The sequence below is a fragment of the Oryx dammah genome, unplaced genomic scaffold (genome assembly GCF_014754425.2).
Source record: "Oryx dammah isolate SB20612 unplaced genomic scaffold, SCBI_Odam_1.1 HiC_scaffold_8, whole genome shotgun sequence".
NCBI classification, from domain to species: domain Eukaryota; kingdom Metazoa; phylum Chordata; class Mammalia; order Artiodactyla; family Bovidae; genus Oryx; species Oryx dammah.
Genome location: NW_024070192.1, coordinates 55,871,930 through 55,895,212, shown reverse-complemented (window position 1 = coordinate 55,895,212; position 23,283 = coordinate 55,871,930). Strand labels below are relative to the sequence as shown.

The 23,283-nt window shown below is 42.8% G+C and overlaps 1 protein-coding gene across 2 annotated transcripts; it reads right to left on the bottom strand.

The window, feature by feature from the left end:
- Nucleotides 1–8,323: 8,323 nt before the first annotated feature.
- Nucleotides 8,324–14,082, bottom strand: TMEM100 (transmembrane protein 100). Of its 2 annotated transcripts, none has more exons than XM_040244292.1 (3): nt 13,985–14,082; nt 11,509–11,652; nt 8,324–10,014 (listed from the first exon to the last, which is right to left on the bottom strand). In XM_040244292.1, exon 3 carries the CDS (start codon nt 9,947–9,949, stop codon nt 9,545–9,547), a length of 405 nt encoding a protein of 134 aa, XP_040100226.1. In that variant the 5' UTR covers nt 9,950–10,014; nt 11,509–11,652; nt 13,985–14,082; the 3' UTR covers nt 8,324–9,544. The 2 variants fall into 2 exon arrangements, with proteins under 2 accessions (XP_040100226.1, XP_040100227.1); XM_040244293.1 differs by having other exon boundaries at nt 11,515–11,652.
- Nucleotides 14,083–23,283: the final 9,201 nt, after the last annotated feature.

Sequence of the window (23,283 nt, the reverse complement as noted above, 5' to 3'; positions counted from 1 at the left end):
ACTCTTACCAATACTTCTATTTATAAATCCTCTGGCTCAGAGGTTAAAGCGTCTGCCTGGAATGCAGGAGACCCAGGTTCGATCCCTGGATCGGGAAGATCCCCTGGAGAAGGAAATGGCAACCCACCCCAGTACTCTTGCCTGGAGAATCCCATGGACAGAGGAGCCTGGTAAGCTACAGTCCATGGGGTCACAAAGAATCGGACATGACTGAGTGACTTCACTTTCACTTCATTATAAATCTATTGAAAAATAAAATGGTATCATATTGTGGTTGTTAATTTACATTCCCTGGGAACAGTTTGTTTTTAAGTACTGATTCTGGGGCCCACTTTGAATCTACTGGAGACAGCACTTGTGAATCCTGGTCTCTGTAGAGCTGCCAGGTGGGTCTGAGGCAGGCAGTGTTTGGAGAGGCCTTTAGGAAGCACTGATCAAAATGATCTCCTGGTTGAGACATAAGCTTCCATTATTTAAAAACAAAAAAAAAAATCCTCAACAGCAATAAGATCTGATTAGTAAAACCTGTGTGTGTGTAATAATGTTATTTAAATATGACTTTAAGCTATACTTATTTTAGATGTTGGTGCAAATCTCAATTCACCATCTTAACTTTTTAAAAATGTCTGTGTCCAATCAGAGAAGACAATAAAGCGTAGCAGGTATAGATGATCTTATTTGCAAAACAGTAATAGAGACACAGACAGAGAGCAAAATTATGGACACCAAGAGAAGGAGGTGTGGGATGAACCTGAAGATTGGGACTGACATATACAATATATACACTATCGATACTCTGTAGAAGACAGATAACTAATGAGACCCTACTCAGTGCTCTGTAGTGACCTCAGTGGGATGGAATTCCTAAAAAAGAGGGGATATATGTACAAGTGGGGCTTTCCTGGTGACTCAGTGACAAATCTGCCTGCAATGTAAGAGACCCAGGTTCCATCCCTGGGTCAAAAAGATCCCCTGAGGAAGGGAACGGCTACCCACTCCAGTATTCTTGCCTGGAGAATTCCATGGACAGAGGAGCCTGGTAGGCTACAGTCCAGGGAGTCGCAAAGAGTCGGCTATGACTGAGTGACTAACCCTTTTTTTCCTATAGTTGATTCATTTTGCTGCGCAGTAGAAATTAACACAACATTGTAAAGCAACTATACTCCAATAAAAATTAATTTTTTAAAATAGGACTTTTTAGAAACATCCTTAACAGCACAACCAAGCGACACAGACCTCTAACGAAGGGTAGGCATCCTATAGGAGCCTCCAAAGCCTGGGGGCAAAATGGATGGAAAGGCAAAGGCCTGCATCTGGGTGGGAGTCTTATTTCAAACCTGTTGGATCACAAGCAAACCGTTTATCCTCCCCAAGCCCCCATTTCATCATCTGAAAATGAGGGTAATATTTCATTGAACCTATGGATAGGAGTTAGAAAGGCAAGGCAGGTGAAAATGCTAAGACTACTTCCAAATGCCACGTAAATGCTAACTGGACCTCTAATCAGATAGCATGGTAGTGTTCAGGTTCTTCTGAGATATATACATTTGGATAAGGATATACTGAACATAGGGGGTTCCCTGGTGGCTCAGCAGTAAAGAATCTGCCTGCAATGCAGGAGACCACCTGCAATGAAGGAGACATAGGTTTGATCCCTGGGCTGGGAAGATCCCTTAGAGAAGGAAATGGCAAGCCACTCCAGTAGTCTTGCCTAGGAAATCCCATGGACAGAGGAGCCTGGCAGATTAAAGTCCATGGTGTCCCAAGAGTCATCCTGACTTAGTGACTAAACCACCACCACCACCATACTGAACATAAGGAATCTCTGATTGAAAGAGCAAAACATTAATATGTATATGGATTTGGAGGGTGTGGATTCCTGTCAGATAGGGCCTAATACCTCTTGTGTCAACTCATTTTCTCTTAGTGTTTACAATTTCACTTCTAAGGTAAACTGCTGTTTTTTCTACCAACATCCCATTTAAACTGACACATATATATGGAATTTAGAAAGATGGTAATGATGACCCTGTATGTGAGACAGCAAAAGAGACAGAGATGTATAGAACGGACTTTTGGACTCTGAGGGAGAGGGAGAGGGTGGGATGATTTGGGAGAATGGCACTGAAACATGTATCCTATCATGTAAGAAACGAATCGCCAGTCTATGTTCAATACAGGATACAGGATGCTTGGGGCTGGTGCATGGGGATGATCCAGAGAGATGATATGGGGTGGGAGGTGGGAGGGGGGTTCAGGATTGGGAACTCATGTACACCCGTGGCGGATTCATGTCAATGTATGGCAAAACCAATACAGTATTGTAAAGTAAAATAAAGTAAAAATAAAAATTTTTAAAAAACCACTGACTTTCTCATAGTTTCTGTACTTTTCAGTGTCTTAAAAACTCACTCAATCATACATCAGCCATGTTTTAAAATTAATTTTAAGATAGGTAAAAGCAGGGGTCTTCCCTGGCGGTCTAGTGGTGAAGAATCCACCTTGCACTTCCCAGGTTCCCTCTGGAAGTACCCCGGCTCCCCCTCTCACTGCCCGCACCTGGCTAACTGTTCTTCCACCCTCGATCTCAAGTCATCGCCTTCATCTTCAGTTTCCCTACAGTGTATTATTTTCCCCGGCTATGAACTCTGTTATACCCTGCCCCCCAGTTTCAGGCAGAGGCTGGCTGATATGCAGAGCTTTGAGTTTTCCATGCAGGAAACTCAAGGAGGCCAGGGATCAGAGTCCCAGCTTTGGTGGCAGGAGGTGTAGCAGACAGCCCCAAGTTCTGGTGGCAGATGGTTCAGAGGTCATCTGCATTTTCGGTCCTGGCTTGTCCAAACTATTGAGCTGGTCCTCAGCGTTAGCTTGGACTCTTGATCCTCTGTGGCTCAGCTTCTGCTGGGACTTTATTCAAGAATCAGGTATTGAAAATTTACTGGGTACCTGGGTGTCTGGGCATTGCAGTTAAGCAGTAGATCCTACTCTACTACTCCTTGATCTCAATTACTTGGCTTAATTTGTGCCCCAGTTTCCACATCTGTATAAAATACAGGTAATAATAGTACCTACTTCATTGGGTTGTTGTGAAAATCAAGTGAGAGCCTGCATTCAAACAAAGCTCAGAGAGTAATGCTTAGAGTATACTGAGTGTCCAGTAAATACTGTTGTTCACACTGTGAGTTAAACCCCAGCCTCCAGTCTGCTTTCCTGGTCTCAGAGCACTGCCCTGAGAATTTGTCTCTTGCTGCTTTGCTTTTTCAAAGCCCAGATCTAAATTTTATATTTACACTCTAATTTCTTCTCCCATTTCTAACCTGCTCTGCCTTATCACAGCCCAAGTTCTGTGAAGCATTCCCTTTCTAAAATATATACTTAAAAGCAAATGTTATACCCATTGGAATGACTAAAATGGAAAAGATGCAAGTGTAAAAATACTGACGGAGGTGTAAAGCTTCCAGACTCTCTTATAGTGCTGGTAGGAGGATAAATTGATTCAGACATTTTAGAAAACGGGCGGTTAGAGCTGAACACAACCTATCCTTGATTTAATTCAGGGATCCCGCTGCTAGGTATTTCTCACCCTAGGAGTTGTGTATGTATGTAAGCAAAAAATCATGGAGAAGAAATTTCACAATCGCACAGTGTTAGTTATCTCTTCTTGAATAACAAGTTACTCTAAAACTTAGCAACTTGTAACAACAAACATTTATTATCTCACGGTTTCTGTGGCTCAGAAATCTGCGAATGACTTAGCCGGATAAAGGGCCAATTCAACCATTAGGCACAGTATGTGCAGCGCCCGGGGGTGCAGGGTGTTTGTCAGTACAATTTCCTTCTTGCAATAAGTGAAATTCATCTTATTTTTGTTTTGTTTTCCGGTGGAGGAAAAGGCCTAGGAGACAAGAGTGCTGAGAACCGATCAAGTCATGTAATCACGCAAGGCAACCCTGGCTGAGGGTCTCTCAGGAGGTTTTGGTCAAACTGTCAGTGGGGACCACAAATCCACCTCCACGGTGACTCGAGTAGCGGCTGGCAGGTCTCAGAGCTGCTGTCCAGCTGCTGGTCAGAGGCTTCAGTGTCTCCTCACGCAGCCTCTCCATGGTGACCTGAGTGTCCTCCCAACATGGCAGACGGCTTTCCCCAAAGAAAGGAGGGAAAAGAGAGGCACCAAGGTGAAGCCTCAGCATCTTCCAAGATGGTTATCTTGGACGTGACACACCATCACTTCTGCCACGTTCTGTTGGTTACACAGACCCTGAGATAATGCAGATGTGTGAATACAGGAGGCAGGCCACTCAGGAGCCTGGCTATCGCAGGTACTATCTATTTTCTTTTATTATTTTCTTAAATTAGAGGATAACTGTTTCACAATGCTCTGATGGCTTTTGCCATACAGCAGCAAGAAGCAGCATCAGGCATACAGAGGTCCCCTCCCTCTTGAGTTCCCCTTCCACTTCCTACCCACCCGGCCCTTCTAGGTCATCACAGAGTGCTGGCTTTGTGTTCCCCGCATCATACATCGATACACTGTCTCTCTATTTCTCATGTGGTAATATGTATGAAACTGGAAACTATCTGAATGCCTTTCACAGTAGAAAGGATAAAAGATGGTGTATTCATACAAAGAATACTACACAGCGATGAGACCAAGCTCTTTGGGATGGCACACAGCAGTATGGATGTACTTCACCAACATACTATTTCACTGAGAAAGCCAGGCACAGGGAATACACCCTATGTTTCCACTTATGTAATGTTAAAGATTAGGCAGAGCTACTCGTGTGTCAGAGGCGAGGCTGATGGTTCCTCCTGGAGAGATAACGACTGGATGGACCCAAGGGGAGTTTTGATAGACCTGCAGTATTTAGTTTATTCATCTGACTCTACAGGTTCTGTACGTGTGTGTGTCGGTGTGTGTGAAATTCCCACTTTTCTTTATGCATGAAAAGTGAAGTCGCTCAGTCGTGTCCGACTCTTTGCGACCCATGGACTGTACCCTACCAGGCTCCCCTGTCCATGGGATTTTCCAGGCAATAGTACTGAAGTGGATTGCCATTTCCTTCTCCAAGGGATCTTCCCAAACCAGGGATTGAACCCTGGTCTCCCGCATTGTAGACAGACACTTTACCGTCTGAGCCACTAGGGAAGCCCCTTTCTCTATGCATACCATTCTTTAAAGTCTTCTGAAAATAGGTGTTAGAACACCTTTTTGATCTCCTTTTCCCATCATTCTGGAAATGATGTCAGCCACAGCTAGGCATAAACCTGGGTCAGCATAGGCATAAACTCTGGTCAGCCCACCAGCCATGAAAACTTGGATAAGCTACTTACCCTCTGGGAACTGTAGTTTGCTTATCTGAGAGCAGGGTGGACGTGCACTTCTAGCGTCAAAGTGTGGCAGCGAATACTGAGTAATGTCAGGTAGAGTTGAGGCCCATCACATACCGGGTCAAAGAGTAATGTGAAAGTCAAGCGCAAACAAAGTACCTTTGAAAATGCCTTAAATGAGCCTTAAGTCTCTTTAATGCCCTTGAGGCCCAAAGATCAGGAACAAGGAATTTACTTTTTTCCCTTTTCTTTAGATTTCTGTCCTGTAAAGGGGTTTTTCCTTTGAAACAGGGGTTTTCCCCAGATTATTTTGGTTCTAGAAAGCTTTTGTGGATAATGTCAAGGTTAAACAAAGTGACTCATTAAAGTCATTTAACCAAAACAGGGGTTTGCTTGATTCTTGATGGCATGTTGAGACAATAAATAGAGAAAGAAGCTGAGGTTAGCATTAGAGAGATAAATAACAATTTATTTCAACAGGGTAGTACCTTACAGTTGACAAAACTTAAATCATTTCTTTAAAATTAACCTTATTTTAAAGATGAGGCTTAACCTCTCAAGATCAAACTAGTTTTACAGGAGAGCTGGGATTCATAACCAGAACTTCCAAGTTCAGAACCATAATACGGTGCAAATCCTGGTCTCTATCTCTGTCTGTGTGTCTATCTGTCTCTTAGGGTGGTGGTGGAACAGAGAGGTAGGTCTGGGAACTTGTAATCTGGCTCTCCTGGGTTTATGTGGCCTTAGCCGCCTGTATGACCCTCCTGACCTTGCCATCTTTAGGCGAAATTCCCTAATCAGTTAAGATAGTGAGGTGGGGCAAGAGAGTTTCTCTGCTGGCTGTGGTTCTCATCTGGGCCGAGACTTGCTGCCCACAATGGGGTTAAAAGTTGTTCCTGTGCATTCTGGTATGTGAGAGGTCTAGGAAATGTGCTAGGTGATACAGTTGGTTTCTGATGCTCCAGGGTGGGGCCAGGTTATCTTTTCAATACATATATGTCTGTATCATGCTTATGCATGCATTTAACATATGCTTATCACTAGATAATCAAACCACTTATAAAGGCAAACCTTCGCCATTACAGACATAAGTTATGAGATACTTGTGATACCATGATTCAAGTCTGGGTTTATCCTCCTCATGGGAGTTGGGAGCCACAGTTCATGGGATTGGCTGTGCCTTACAGTCTTGCAAGTGTGTAGACCTTTTTAATGTGACTGGAGCCTCCCTCAACAGGGCAAGACTTTCCTGTACTTACTAGAAGAACCCAGAATTAGCCATTGCAAAGTGACTTGGGGAGGAAGGCAGGGGTGGGTTCAGCGGAGAATCTTCTCCAACGTCTCACATTTAGGAGAGATATCACTATTTTCAGTATGATCCTCTTTCAGTCTTTACAATTTCAGTCCTTCCATGGGGTTTCTTTGGGGACTCTCGGGTAGCAGCATGACACCCCCTGGTGGCCTGAGATAATTCACACGCTTACTTTTTAAGCATTTGGAAGGGCAGGTGTAGCTGGAGAAGCACAAAGGTAGTAAATACTCACCTGGACCAGGCGCATCCAGTAGGGCAGGGTAAGGACGATGACTTATTCTGGGAGAGGTGAGAACTAAAGAATTTTCTTTTAAGAGATTAAAACAAATGAACTCTAATTCTGGATAAACCGCTCAACGCGCTCTGATTTTTATTTAGTTCACTTAGCAAACACTTGCTGTTGAGTACCTAATCTGGGAAGGACATTTTATTAGGCATCACACAGGGGGTTTAAACATACATGACCCATTATGTACTTCTAAGAAGCTTTGGAAGAGGACCCTACATTTACGGCATTATTGCGGTAGAGAATGAAAGTTACCATCAGAGACTGTATAGGTAGAGACTCTTGAGGAAGCAATTCCTTTCAGATAAGTGGGACCCTCTAGGAAGAGGCTGCACTTAAGTTGGGGCTCCAGTGAGAATCAGGGTTTGGGTGTGTTTGAGTTGGAGAGGGAAAGGATGGCATTATGCAAGAGGGAAAACAGAGGTTTGAACATACATGGAGGCAGGAAATTTGAAGTCTGATCCAAGCATAGGGAGTCGGGTGGTCTGGCTACCTCATATGAGTTTTCAGGTTGAGAGTGAAACCTGGATACATCTGTTTGGATCAGACACAGCAGAACCTTGAACACTAGCCTGAGAAATTTCTTCATCAAGCAGAGGGGATATTTTGGATATCTTTGGGCCAAAAAAAAAGAACACACCAAAACACAATATTCCTTGCACTGTCATAAACACAATGCCATATACTTTCATTTGGTCCAGAGGAGGGTGGACCTGCCTGTGTTTAAGATAATTGTAATGTACTCCACTGTACTGAACTCCAAACTTCTGCCACCTGACCTTCAAAGCCAGGAGAAACTAGGTCATCCAGGTGTCTCCCCTTAAAAAAACCATCTGAGCTCTAGGGCCCACGCAGTGCCAGAGGGCTCAAATATTTAATTAAAGTCCTTGATAGAACACTTTCCATCAAAAGTGCTATGCTAGGCTTCCTTTGTTTTTCCAAGGTTTAGGAAAGGCTTTGTGTCTATCTTTCCACTCTAGTTTAACGTAGTTTAAATGACATGAACCAGGGATATTTCTGGCTAGAGTTATGGTGTAGAGTCCTAGCTGTTCATTATCCACAGAATTCAAGCAGTAAGCTTATTTGTATTGCATTATAACTAACTCAGCTAAGCAGTCTGAGAAGCTACACAATGCCTGGCATATAGCTGGTGCTCAAAAATATGGTATGCAAATGCTTAACCACAGACTCAATAAATATGTAGGATTTTCTTGGTGACTCAGATGGTAAAGAAAGTGTATGCAGGGCAGGAGACCTGGATTTGATCCCTGGGTCAAGAAGATCCCGTAGAGAAGGACATGGCTACCCACTCCAATGTTCTTGTCTGGATAATTTCAGGAATAGAGGAGTCTGGTGAGCTGCAGTCCATGGGGTTGCAAAGAATCAAACACAACTGAGCAACTAATACATATGTAATACATATTTAACAGCATATTATACAGTATATAGACCCCAGGCTTTGATTTCCTAATTGTAATGACATAGAAATCTTTTAAAAGGACATAATTCTTATTATTTTTCAAAAGTTATAAAAAATGGTGTGACAAAAATAGAAATCTTGGAGTTAAATTAGGAAGAAGCAACATTTGAGAGGAATACGATTGAGATGTTGCCGAGGCAAAGGAAGAAGGCAATTTGTAACTGCAGTAACATAACTACAATAGAAGTGAGCATTTGAGAAGTTTTAGCAGGGACTTCCTTGGTGGTCCTGTGGCTAGGACTCCAAGATCCCAATGCAGGGGGCCTGGGTTCAGTCCCTGGTCAGGGAACTAGATCCTGATTGCTGCAACTAAAAAGAACCCGTATGCGGCAAGGAAAGTCAAAGATCCCCACAAGCTACAGCTGGGACCTGGTACAGTCAAAGAAGTAAGAAGTTTCAGCAGCAATGAGTATTTATTATTTTGAATGAACTGTACATGAAACTTACATTTTTACATGAAATATAAAAATCATCAAAAGTGCTATATAGGATTATTTTAATATTAATTTATCCCCCCATGTGATCTAGTAGCTACACATTTTACCTTTTTTAATGACTTGACACATCGTTACAATCATGTAAGAACTGTCCAATGTTAAAACATAAAAAAAAAAAATATTAGTTTATTCCTCAAGAAAAGTACCACCGGTGATGCTTTACTGAACATGAAAAATAAACAGATGCCAGAGAATCAACTTTTCGGGAAAAAGAAATATCACAGAATTTCATGAGTGAATGCAAAGTCCAAAGCAGATCAGACTCTCAGCAGAACATTCTTGGGATATAACATCCTAATAGGATGGAGGCAGGTCACTGGTGTGCCAGAACTCATCTTTTCTGGCCTACTTTCCAACAAAATGTCTAATGCCACGAACCTCCCATGACTCCTAAAATATTTAATACAGAGGAAATGCTGATTTTCAGTCTTAGAATAGCCCTTGGAGTTAAGTTTGTCGTAGAAGAAGAAAGAAGTCATTGCTCACAGACGAGAGCCCTGCGCACCTTCCGCGGTCAGGCCAACCCGTGCCTCTGGTCCGTGCCGAGTGCGTGCTCCGTGCAGCGGTCCTGGGCGCCCTGGCTGATGAAGTGAGAGCAGGTCCTTCAGGTCACGCGTCCCAGCTGGTCTCATTCGGTCCTAAACAAACCAGCCTCTCTGATTGGCCACCAGAGTTGTCTGGCTCTCCCGCCTCTTGGCTTTCTTGCTCCTCTGCCTCAGTTTCCAGCACAGAACGCTGGACGCTAACAGAAACAGTCCCAGGGACAGAAGGACCAGGCCCAGGATGGAGATGATGGAGCCATGGGAGTTGAAGCTGTACGCCACGGCGGTGACCACGGTCCCGGTGATGAGGACCACGACGGCGAAGGGGACGACGCAGCGGTAGCAGGAGAGCTCAGCGCCCCCGGTGGCGGCCGCCAGCTGAATCTCGCTGACCAGGGGCACCATGGTGACCACCACTTCGCCACTGGCATTCTTTTCCATTGCCACCGGCTTGGGAGACTTTGGGGTTCCCAGGATCTCCTTTATGGGCTCCTCTGTCATTGTTACAGCGGCGTCTCCTAGCTGAGTTCACAGACTAGATCTGGGTGGTCTCCTCAGGGCAAAAACTGTGAAGACAGGAGATGTCAGCTGAATGCATTAGAGTAAGCCCCACAAGTAGTAGTAAAGACCTGGGGAAACACCACTATGTTCTTTTCTAGGAGACGTGGATGCCTATGAAAATCAGCTTTAATGTATTTTTTCCCCAACTTTTGCATCCTCTTTGCATTGGGCAGAAAGCAAGATAAAGCAGAGAACCATAAAGAAAGGGAAGATATATAAGCAGGAAGCACTTTACAGTGCTTAATACTCTCTGGCAGTCTACAAATGTTTTACAAGCTTTTCTGCTTTGTCTATTGCTTTCTTTCCTCTAAACACAGAGAATCCTTAATCTTAATCCCAAAACAACCTCATTCAAGAGGTTAGCTTGTTATAAACAACACTTTGCACAGTCCGTTCCACACTCACAGCAACCTAGACGCTGCCAGTGTTTCCGGGCATAACATGCATTCTTTCCAAACTATCGCCCATTCACTGTGCACCAAAGCAATGTCAAGATCAGCAGCCAGCATTTAAGTGATATTTTTCTACATCAACTGACGGTCAACAAGTCTTCATTATTTAACTATTAAATGCAATGAAGCAGGCATCCTGGGTCCATGGTGGGAGTGCAGTTTGGCAAAAATTCAGTGATAATAAGGCTAGGATTTATGATCTAAAGTGTGGCAATATCCTTTGATGCATGTGAAAAGAGAAAAATAAGAAAAACAATTCAACAATTTTGTTGGAAATAATTTTGTGCTTTTTTATGTTAAAGAAGAGGTCAACTATTAGAGTAATTAGCAGTTAGATTTACAAATTTTCCCTTAAATTCAACAAGGAATTTTGACATTATATGTACCACTTGTTTTAAAAGAATGAGCATACTAGATTTTCAATAAAGATCTACAAGCTCACTTTTACCCCATGCTCCAGTGTACAAAAACGTCATGCGATTCATCTTTGTAAATATTTTGAACCTGAACATTTCAGAAGGAAACCTGAAACTCTCCATCAAAAATCTCTGGTTGAAATGCCATCTCTGAGAAAACAGTGGATCCGTCTTGTTCAGGCATGACAAGTCATTCTTTTTCACCCTTGAGAAGTGATCTAGTAGCTAAATAGTTGAACAGTTACAGTTATGCTTTAAATGAAAGCATTTAAAGGAAGATAGTGGAGATGATTTCAGTGAGTGACAACTTTGATCATATTAAATACTCACTGAAAACTAAGTCAACCCCAAAGTCAGACCTCACAGGTTCTTCCTTGCCCTGGGAGGTCAAAATATCACTCCTGTCCAATGAACTGAAAGTTAGAGCTGTCTATTTGCATGAGACTTTCAGTTACCAGAATTAATCACTGCTGTTCAAGATACCTTAATGACTGGCTAGATCAATAAAAGGATATTTGAGATTCTGTCTGAAAGGAAAACAAAAACAAAAATAAAAACAAAACTTCAACCCAAAGATGAAACTTCAGCTAAGTTAAAAATGAGGCTGTGTCCCCCAAAGGTTTATACTTACATGTACCTCAGAGAGAAGCAATCCATTACCAGGGAGTTCCCTGGATTTGAGAGGGAAGGATCAGCAGTCTGAGCTTCTTCTTGGACTTCTGAGAAGGCAGCCTGTCACGGCACCTCTGTTAGTAAAGTGACGGGACAGGGATCTCTGGGGAGGAGAAAAGATATAAAATGCTGAGGGTTTTAGATCCTGAGTTCTTTCTTTCACTCTACCCCTTCCTAAATGACGCTTGTCTTTCCCTCTCTCTTTTTATTTCCTCCCCCGCCGGTTTGCTCCTCCCTGCCTTTTTTTTTTTCTTTCTTTCTTTTCCTTGCCAGCAGATTCTGAGTTTTGGCTTCCCCCAGCTCTGCTCAGTGACATGATAAGTCAGAATCACTTTAGAGTCCCCAGAGACAGGAGGCAGCTTTTACGTTTATTTCTCTTGCAGCCTTTACTGAGCGCACTGCTTTGCATTACTCATTTTTTCCCCAGCCAGACTCCAAATCTTCCCCCGCCCAGCAGGCATTTTTCACAAGAAAATCCCCGAGTCAGCTTTGCAGACCCAGCTGAGGGGACAGGGCTGAAGGGACAGACACTTTTAGGGCTGAGGGAACAGCTGTGAAGTCATCGGGCAGCTGAATCCAGCCTTTAAGCCAACAAAAATCTATGTTCCTAGGTTTCCTGAGTATTCTTGCTTCATGTATGTGTGTGCTGGCCATCTGAAGCTTAATACCTCCCTCCCCCGCTCGCCTCATTGGATGATAATTCATTTAGGAATGAGGGTGGAAGATACAAATGTTTGTGGTTAAGGGTGAAAACCAGTCATTCTGATTTAAACATGATTACTAGGAAGGGAGTGCTAGGAAGTGAGTAGCCTTGGCAATACTGAAATTGTCATCATCACCATCTCTCATTTACAGAGCACCTCCCATGGGTATCACAAGCAAGGTGCATGCATTAACACCAATGGTCACACCTTTACAACGGAGTTTATAAACAGTTTATACTGAGGCTCAGAAACGTTAAGCAATCTGACAAATGTCACAGAGAGAGAGAAACTCTTGGATTAATTCCAGTCTTTAATGGGCACACTAATCATGCAAGGGGCTTGTTAAATGCAGATTCTGATTCAGTAGGTCTGTAGCTTGATCCTGGCAGATGCTAATCTGCTGCTCCTCAACTCACTTTAAGGAAGAAATATTTTCAGTATTCAAATACATATGACTGGATATATCATACTCTCAAACAATAAAGGTAAAGGTCTATTTCCCACCCTCTGTTGCCAAATGGGCTTTAAGTGACACATGAGCTATTTAAAATTTGAAAGCCACAGATTGCCTTTTGGAGTGAAAAATGAGACCATACCGGGTGACTCTTATAAGCTCATCCTATACTTCTGTACCCATGGTGGATTCATGTCAATGTATGGCATAAACCACTACAATATTGTAAAGTGATTAGCCTCCAATTAAAATAAATAAATTTATATTAAAAGAAGTTACCCATCTTCTATTTTTAGTCTGTACAAGTTTTAATAACTTACTTGCAACTGATACAAGTAACACTAAAATATAAGTTAAATCTTGAAGGAGAATTGTTTTCCTTCTTTCCCCTGAGTTAAATTTCTCTAATTGCTGGTGGAGGGCATGGATGTTCTCAGGCACCTCACCTCTGTTCTACCAGAGCTCAGTCTTTCCAGCCTAGTCTAGAAATAAGGCCCTGGTGATTTTGTCATAAAGGGACAGGGGCGAGAAGTGTTTCTTCATTGAAAAGAAATAAAGCTGAAAAGCTCCAGAGGCTTTGCTGACTCAAGGAGCCCAGCCTGTTGAGCTGGGCTGGAGGGCCTCGGCTACCACTGTCTTCAGACTTTTAAGATGTGGTTGTAAAGGGACACAGCCATCCTCCAGGAGGAGTGCTGTTGCTTGGTATTTGAGATAAGGGGTACTTAGAACCAGAGCATTTAAGCACTGGCCAGCAATGCCCTGGGAGGATGGGGATGCTGGAGATTCTTGAGGAGCTCCGTATGAGAGCAGCTATGTTCCCACTGCAAACTGTGACCGTTGGGGGCAATTCCTCTTTACTTTCTAGCAGGGGCCTCTTCCCCCTCCCCACAGCATAATCCAATGACCCCACTGAAGCTCTGAAGCTATCCTGTTGAAGACCACGCTTCCCCATTGTCAAAGTCAGAGGTACATGATTTGAATTTCTCCCAGAAAGAAGCCAGAGGCAACTGGTAAGCTCTTGGCTGAATTTATAATGAGGGGCAGAGAGTGTGTCTGTGAGCTGGGAGCAGGGTCGGTCTGTCTGTGTCGCTCCTAACACCCAAGCCCTCCTCAGCCTTTTCAGGCTTCAGAATTCTAATTCTTATTCACAGAGCTGCATCTGCCTGCACACCCAAATGCACATCTTCAGATTCTAACAGCTGATGATTTGCACTGATTGATACAGAGAAGCAGAAAGCTTTGGGATAAAGCAGAAACTGTATTTCAAGACTAGATACCTGGGGCTTCCCTGGATGTCCAATGGTCAAGACTTCCCCTTCCAATGCGGTGGGTAGAGGTTCGATCCCTGGTTGGGGAGCCAAGATCCTATGTGCCTGGAGGCCAGAAACACAGAAAAAAACACATGAAATAAAAGCAATATTTTAAGAAATTCAATAAAGACTTTAAAATGACCCATATCAAAAACAAACTAGAAAAAAAAGATGAAATGACTTAAAAAAAAATGAAGAATAGATACCTATCGTTACACCCAAGTACACCTGCAGTTTTAAGTGACTTGTACGTCTTCAAATCGAAATTCAAAGAGAATTACTAGTGATCAAAAGTCTTTGAATGACTTTTTCTCCCTCCTCTCTGTGTCTATTAGAAATTAAAACCTCTTGAGAGTGCCTTAAGAAACACCTGCCCCCGATGCAAAATCTCATCTATAAAGCAACTAGCCTTTTTTTCTGCAAGCCTTTTCTCAGAAGGGAGAGGAAATCTTTCTGGTTCTTTTTAAACACAAGGCTCCAGGAGATTCCTTTAAGCTTTGAGAGCCTTTCAGAAAGCTTCCAATTCATGAATTAAATCTACATTCTCCTATCCCACCTCACCCCTCCAAAGACTTCCACATTTCTCTTCCAGATCTTTCAAAAACTAGAGATCCTTACCTTTCCTAGCAAGAATTGGACTGAGACAGCTGCCAGCTCTGGCCTACAGCCACCCAGAGACGGGGATGCAAATCACTACACCAGGGACCGTAGGCAAAGTACTCAGCGAGGCTTAAACACAGTCAAGGGACCGGAGAAAAACTGATGAGAGGAAATTCCTTAAGTGCTGCCGTATTTTCCTCTCTGTTTCCCTCTATGAAAATGGAATCCACATAAATTTTTTTAAAAAAGGGATCCAAGTTTGGACAGGGTGTCTTCCTTTGTTTTTCTTCCTTTGTATCCTCATTCAGGGTTTCATTTTCAAGATTTTCCTTATCCAAAGCCCCTATTCTGAAACTATTCTTCTGTAGGACTATGAACCTGAAGAAAAGAATTTTGCAATTCTTGTCCTACCCCTCTGGAAGGGTCTGGGGTTGGGGAAGTATGTAAGGTGGGCAGTGGGAAGGTAAACTAATTTTTTTTTTTTCTCACCATCACAAGCAAGTGATAAGGGAAGTAAAGAAAGAAGAGATCAGCTAATGGTGAAATGGTCTTTGGTGCCTTGTGTGGACTCTATCCCTAAAGCCAGAGGAGAGGTCTTGTCATGCTGTTCATGAGAGGGTGGGAAGGCACCGCAGAAATGGAGGTACACAGGAAAATCACATCTTTAAGCAACTGAGCCAACATTCTATCAAAGACATCATAAAAAGCAGAATTAAGGAACACTGCTATTTTGGAGAACATTTCCCCAAATTAGGGGCAAAAATCTCATTGTACTTAGAAACAAGCCAGAAACAAAGTTATTTAGACAAGGGGGATATAGAAGTGGAAGAGGAAGATGGAGCGTACCATGACCAAGAGGAGATTTTGCTTGTTTACCTTTAGTAGAAGCCAAAGGTTCAGTTTCTCGACTGGAAAGGGTAACGTGTTGATTTTGCCATTGGGTAGATGCTGTTGAAGACCTGGAAATTCCTCCTTTGGGAAAGGACAGACTTCATTTTGTGAGGCTCATCCTCATGTGCATTCGATTACTCACTCATACTTACTTTCAGTTTGCTTTGCTTGGTGGGGTTGAGTTGGCTTTTTTTCAGCAGCCCTGAAGATGCCAGTTCTTCCTGGCCCTCTGTCCAATCACCGCACCTTTGATCTCTGGCATCCCCCAGTCCAATTGGATCCAGTGAGGTTCGGGAAGCTGGCCAGAGTTTCTCCTTTCCAATGCTTCTTTTAAGGGTGTGTCTGCATTTATGCTCTGAAATCATGGACGTTTTGGAAAGTGATCTGTGCTTGTGTGTTCATTTTGGATAACAGGTCATATTATTATTGCTACCCCACCCCCTCCCCAAGGATTTCTATTTGAGGACTAGACAATCAAATAGAGAGATCTGAGAGTAACAAGTGAAATGATGGGTATGCCTTCAGTTCAGTTCGGTTCAGTTCAGTCCCTCAGTCGTGTCTGACTCTTTGTGACCCCATGAACTGCAGCACACCAGGCCTCCCTGTCCATCACCAACTGCCAGAGTTTACCCAAATCTATGTCCATTGAGTCAGTGATGCCATCCAGCCATCTCAGCCTCTGTCGTCCCCTTCTCCTCCTGCCCCCAATCCCTCCCAGCATCAGAGTCTTTTCCAATGAGTCAACTCTTCCAATGAGTCTATTTCCAAAATATTGGAGCTTCAGCTTTAGCATCAGTCCTTCCAATGAACACCCAGGACTGATCTCCTTTAGAGTGGACTGATTGGATCTCCTTGCAGTTCAAGGGACTCTCAAGAGTCTTCTCTAACACCACAGTTCAAAAGGATCAATTCTTTAGTGCTCAGCTTTCTTCACAGTCCAACTCTCATGTCCATACATGACCACTGGAAAAAACATAGCCTTGACTAGATGGACCTTTGTTGGCACAGTAATGTCTCTGCTTTTCAATATGCTATCTAGGTTGGTCATAAATTTCCTTCCAAGGAGTAAGTGTCTTTAATTTCATGGCTGCAATCACCATCTGCAGTGATTTTGGAGTCCCCAAAAATAAAGTCTGAGACTGTTTCCACTGTTTCCCCATCTATTTCCCAAGAAGTGATGGGACCAGATGCCATGATCTTAGTTTTCTAAATATTGAGCTTTAAGCCAGCTTTTTCACTCTCCTCTTTCACTTTCATCAAGAGGCTTTTTAGTTCCTCTTCACTTTCTGCCATAAGGGTGGTGTCATCTGCATATCTGAGGTGATTGATATTTCTCCCAGCAATCTTGATTCCAGTTTGTGTTTCTTCCAGTCCAGTGTTTCTCATGATGTACTCTGCATATAAGTTAAATAAGCAGGGTGACAATATACAGCCTTGATGTACTCCTTTTCCTATTTGGAACCAGTCTGTTGTTCCATGTCCAGTTCTAACTGTTGCTTCATGACCTGCATATAGGTTTCTCAAGAGGTAGGTCAGGTGGTCTGGTATTCCCATCTCTTCCAGAATTTTCCAGTTTATTGTGATCCACACAGTTCAGAGATTTGGCATAGTCAATAAAGCAGAAATATATGTTTTTCTGGAACTCTCTTGCTTCTTTGATGATCCCACGGATGCTGGCAATTTGATCTCTGGTTCCTCTGCCTTTTCTAAAACCAGCTTGAACATCTGGAAGTTCACGGTTCACGTATTGCTGAAGCCTGGCTTGGAGAATTTTGAGCATTACTTTACTAGCGTGTGAGATGAGTGCAATTGTGTGGTAGTTTGAGCACTCTTTGGCATTGCCTTTCTTTGGGATTGGAATGAAAACTGACCTTTCCAGTCCTGTGGCCACTGCTGAGTTTTCCAAATTTGCTGGCATATTGAGTGCAGCACTTTCACAGCATCATCCTTCAGGATTTGAAATAGCTCAACTGGAATTCCATCACCTCCACTAGCTTTGTTCAATTATATAAACATAAAAATCTAGAGTTGCTGAAATCAAGTAACACTTCGGGAAATGAAGGAGGGAGGGACAAATTCTCTCTCACTGTAACAAGAACTCATCATCTTTCTGGTCCCAAAGGAGAAGAACTGATTTTCTTGTTTCAAATGTGAATATATACTGCAACAGCTAAGATCCTGGCATGTTCCCAGGTATCTTGCACAGTCCTCTATGTTTGTATACCATTTCTTCAGAGGCCTAAGATGAGGAAGCTCAAAGGTAAAGAGCCATAGCAAATTGGGCTGATGCTTTCCCAAGAGAAGTGCCCAACCCTTGGGTCAGTCTCCCTTATTGGGCTATGGGTCATGTAATCAGGGGCTGGTGTAGCCCACCAGTTTTGCCTTCTTCAGGGAAGGAAAGGGAAGGGACCACAATGCCCTCCATTCCTGGCCATTCTTGCTGATCCCTGATAATACAGGGCCCTTCTATGCCTTTTGACAGAAGCAGTGTCCCCCACCCCACCCCCCCAGCCTTGGGTGACAAATGTCATTTGACCATAAAGTGGTGTGCACAAGCATTGTGAGCCCAATCCACTCCTAATCAACCCCAAATCTCTAGATTTCAACATCAGTCTGGTCCCAGGGATTTGAAACCACCCTGCAACATATAAAAATTTCTAACAGTTCCTCATCTGTGATGTTCTGTAGGGTCAGCTGGTTTTTCTTGCTCCACATCCATAGGGCAGAACTTGCCTTCTGACCTGATTCTCCAGATCCCAGTTGTGTAGCTCTGGTCTTAAAGTGGTTGGCAAGGGACGGACATGCCATTTTGGGCCCCCACTCCCAAACAATGAAACTGTAGATTTTAAGCTCTGTGCCTCAGTAAGAGGAACGTGCATTGAGTTTCTTTTCACGGGTAGATTTTGTTCTGTCTTGATTTTGGAGAAAGAAATGGGGGTGCAAGGGGTGTCACTGTCCCCAGATCTAACTCCAGGCTGCTTCGTTCTGCATTGACCTATACAGTATGTCCAGTCTGGTGAGGAGAGAGCACAGTAATGCTTATCAAGCATCTAATATGCATCACTGACATACAGACCCTGTCTCAGGTACTTGTATTTTTATTTTACTGATGAGGAAACTAAAACCGAGCTGAGTGAAGTACTTGCCTGGGATCCACTGATTTTTACTGCAACACTTTTGGATGCCAGGGGCTTGTTGGATGTTCTAGCTGAGCAGATAGAAACCAGTAAGCAAAGCAAGATCTCTGCTGTCAGGGAGCTTACAGCCCAGAACAGGAAAGCCACAGGTAATTTTTTCCCTGAAGAAGGAATACCAAACTGCTATGAGAAGCCCCTGGAAGATAGGCTGTGGGAGGAACAGCCTATATATAAATGTGTGTGTGTGCTAAGTCACTTCAGTCGTGTCCAACTCTTTGCAACCCTATGGACTGTAGCCTACCAGGCTCCTCTGTCCATGCAGAAATTCATACAGGAGAGAGTCACTACAATGGTAGCATCAGTAAAACTTGACAGTCAAGAGAGGGGGTTGGTAAGGTTTTTAAGTCTACATAATTAATGGCTTGGTGATACTGTCGGCAGAAGCAGAGGGCAGGGCGTGGAGGGTATACACTTAGCTTGTTTAGCACAGCTATCCATTTCTCCAAGAGAGAGGCAAATGCCAGAGGAAGTGGCCTTCCTCTCTGACTACTGATTTGTGACACATGGTCTGAGTTGCCAAATATATTTTCATAGTCTCACCGATGAGTTTTCCACTAAAAGTAAAATCGAATTTATAATTCACTTCATCTTATGAAAATACACAGAACTGCAGACACATATGCAATACACATACATGATTAGAGATTGCTAGCTTTCTGCTTGGAACAAGAAATAAATATTTAAGAATTCTTACTCAAGATTTTTAATGTACTGACTATAAGCAAATAATATATTGATTCAATTTTAAACGACTCAAAAACAAGAACATAGCTGTGCAGTTCTTTTTGTACAGTGCCTAGCATGATAAAAGCACCTCATAGGTGTTTTCTGGGAATGAAAATGATTTCTTCTCCCAATGATCACTCTCCAAAGTACTACTCACATACAAGAGTAAGTATAGAATGTTCAAGAAACAGCCTTTGTTATTAAAATTCAGTTCAGTTCAGTCACTCAGTCGTGTCCAACTCTTTGTGACCCCATGGACTGCAGCACACCAGGCTTCCCTGTCCATCACCGACTCCCAGAGCTTACTCAAACTCATGTCCATCAAGTTGGTGATGCCATCCAACCTCATCCTCTGTCATCCCCTTCTTTCCCAGCATCAGGGTCTTTTCCCATGAGTCCTTCGCATCAGGTGGCCAAAGTATTGGAGTTTCAGCTTCTGCATCAGTCCTTCCAGTGAATATTCAGGACTGATGTCCTTGAGGATTGACTGCTTGATTTCCTTGCAGTCCAAGTGACTCTCAAAAGTCTTCTCCAACACCACAGTTCAAAAGCATCAATTCTTTGGTGCTCAGCTTTCTTTATAGTTCAACATTTGCATCCATACATGACTACTGGAAAAACCATAGTTTTGATTAGAAGGACCTTTGTTGACAAAGTAATGACTCTGCTTCTTAATATGCTGTGAAGGTTGATCATAGCTTTTCTTCCAAGGAACAAGCGAAGAGCTAATTTTATGTTGCCCCATGAGTTAAAGGTTAAATATAAAGGCAGTCCCAGTCCACTCTGGATTTCTTTAGAAATGTCCTGTTTGGGGCTTCACTCAGTGTAAGCAAGCTTTCACATTAGGATTTACCAGGATCAGGTTAACTAGAAAATCCCTCATAAGTTTCTAAAGGATAGTATCAGTAATTGTGTGAATGAGTAAGGAAAATTTTTGCCAAATAAAGAAACAAGTAAAAGGATGACTCTACACTGAAATCAGATATAAACTTGAAAAATGAGATATTATTCAAATGGATTACTTCAAAGTGTCCAGATATTTAGTGCTAAGTACATTAGTTATTTAGTTGTGACTAAATAATTGTTCATTTATTATTTGCATTTTTCCAGGATTTTTTGGGTGGTAGGCATCCTATAGACCCTGCAATACGCTTTACCTAATAAGAAACACATATTTATTGAACACTTACTTTGTATTATATTGTTATATACTTTTTATAGATTTATTTTTTATTTAATGCTCATAAGTAATCCAACAGGTAGGTGTCAGACAGTGTTGATATACAAATGAAGAGATTAAGTGACTTGTTTTGGGAAGTCACCATTTGGAAAATGGTGAAGCTAGAACCAAAGCCTGTTTAAAGTTTACCTCCTAATTCCTGTGCATTATCTTTCTGTGTTCAGATGATATGCACTCTTTCAATTGCTCATAGGAACTTACAGTCACAACAGAATAAACTCTGGGTTTGGACAAGCTTGTTTTGCCAGGAAAAACATACAATCACCTTCCCACTACACCCATTGATGAGAATAGTATCAGCTCAAGAAACTGTTTGGAAACATTTTTATTCACTTAAAAATCTTTGATGTTCTCGACGTGGGTGGGTGGTGGGAAAGGGAGCCATTTGCCAAGCAGAACTGAAGTCAAACTAAAATTATTTATCTTAACGGACTTATCTTATGGAACAACGTGGAGAACAGATCTCTCGCTTTCTTTCTTTAGATAAAAATTTTAAAGTCTTCTTTCACAAAGGTACTGTTCTGTCTCCTTCTTGTTTACTTAAATAAACTGTACAGGAAACAAGCATTATTGTCTTTGTGAAAGCAATTGTAAAACTTGGTAAAACTAATGACCCTGAGACAGCATGTGGCCAAAGGATGAGAACGCATTGTCTTCCCTCCTTCTCGCCAAGGGCCCCAAGTCCGCTCTGAGCTCCAGCGGACCACAGAGCCTGGTCAGTAAGTCTGCCCCTGGCGTCTCTGGATGACTTCTAGCTTGAGGGGCTCCGTGGTCCCAGCGGGGCCTCTCTCCCCTGATTTATTTCTATTTATTTCCTAGGGTAAACTTAGTTTGGAAAATTTTCCTTACAGTTCTGATATGACTCGTTCTTTCTTCCTATGGTTACAGGGTAAGGTTTTGGATCGCTTCCACAACAAAATTAACATTTCTGACTCTTCACTCTTGTACAATGAAAGCAAGGAAATCTGAGTTTGAAGCTTTTTTCCTCTTTGTGGCCTTGGGCAAGACACCCAGCCTCTCAGAGTCCCGTCCGTCAGACCTCAGGGTCCTGTCTTGTAGGTTCTTTACTATTCTTTTCTTTCTATTTAGAAAATCCCATTTGGGCTTCTATAATTTCCCATATCATTATCAGAGAACATAGATGAGACGACTACGGGAAAGAGCTAAGAAAACTACCCAAGCTCTCATGGTATGACTGATGGGGAAGCCCAGGGATGAGTCTCTTTGGGGATAGGAAGCAAGTACTGCTGTGGCTGCAAGGTTTGGGGACACAGAATTTTTCAAGTTGGAGAAGCAACTGGGATCCCCAGGGACTATCCAGAAAGTATCACATGGAGTGTGCACTTCTTCAGTGCTTCTCCCATCCCAGGAATCCAGGAAGAGTAGCTCTCCCGCGGTGTGACTTGTATGAAAGCAGTAGATTCCTATATAAGCACCCAGTTCAGAGTCTCGCATTATAAATTAGAACAGAGAAAAGAATTAGTCTACTTGTCTAGTCTCTTTCTGAAATTCCTTTTTATTTTCTTTGAGTTTACAAGTTTACCACTGTCAGATATATTCTTTATACCAGTGAGGAGTTAGATTACCCGCATTAGAACTGCACGGAGTACTTATAAAAAAATACTGGTTCCAGGGCTCTACCCTAGACCTACTGTGTTACTGCGCCAGGATGTTTGTGTGTGTGCGTGTATGTTGGTAGATCTGGAATCTGTATTTTTTATTCATATCCCAAATGAAGTTTGAGATCTTCTGCTCAACACTAATATAACAAACTGTTGAGTGCATGAGCCTACACATCTCTGGTTAATACCATCAACAGTTCCCCTTCATTGAAGAGTCACCTTCAGCTTAGATCAAATTACAGATATCTGTACAATAGACTATTTCATGTTCCTCTCGCCTATTGGTTCTTTTGGATACTCGGAATGCTATTTACTCATTTTTCCTGATCCTTCAAGCATCACCTGCTTCTTTGCTAAATCCTCCACCATCTTAGGACCAGGCAGAGTTGAGTTCCTTACACTGTATCCCTATACTGCTCTATGCTAGGGTTTCTCAACCTAGGCTCTTTGGACATTTGGGGCTGGATAGCTCTTTGCTGTGGGGGGCTGTCTTGTTTATTGATGAATCTTGGCAGCATTCTTGGCTCTACCCACGAGATGCCAGTAGCAGCTCCCGAGTTGTGAGAACTGGAAATGTCTTCAGGCACCACCAAATGTCTCTTGGGGAGCAAAGCTGTACCTGGTTGAGGGCACTGCCCTAGACTTACAAACATCATAGCCTGAGCCAAATCATGTGGGAAGTTGCTGCTCGTTTATCTCTTCTGAGATCCCGAGAGTTCCAGAGTAGGGGTTTTGCCTAGTGTATCCTTGCGTGCGCTGTGCCGATGCCTAGCACCTTAAACCTTAAAAAAAATAATGTCTATTTATTTGGCTGCATCAGGCCTTTACTGTTGACTCCTGCTGTGTCATGAGGGATCTTTTGTGCGGCGCGTGGACTGTCTGGGTGGGGCGCGTGGACTCCGGAACGTGAGGGCTTCAGCAGTTGCCGCCCACAGAGCTCGTTGCTTCGAGGCATGTGAGAGCTTATTTCCCCAACCAGGGATCTCAGCT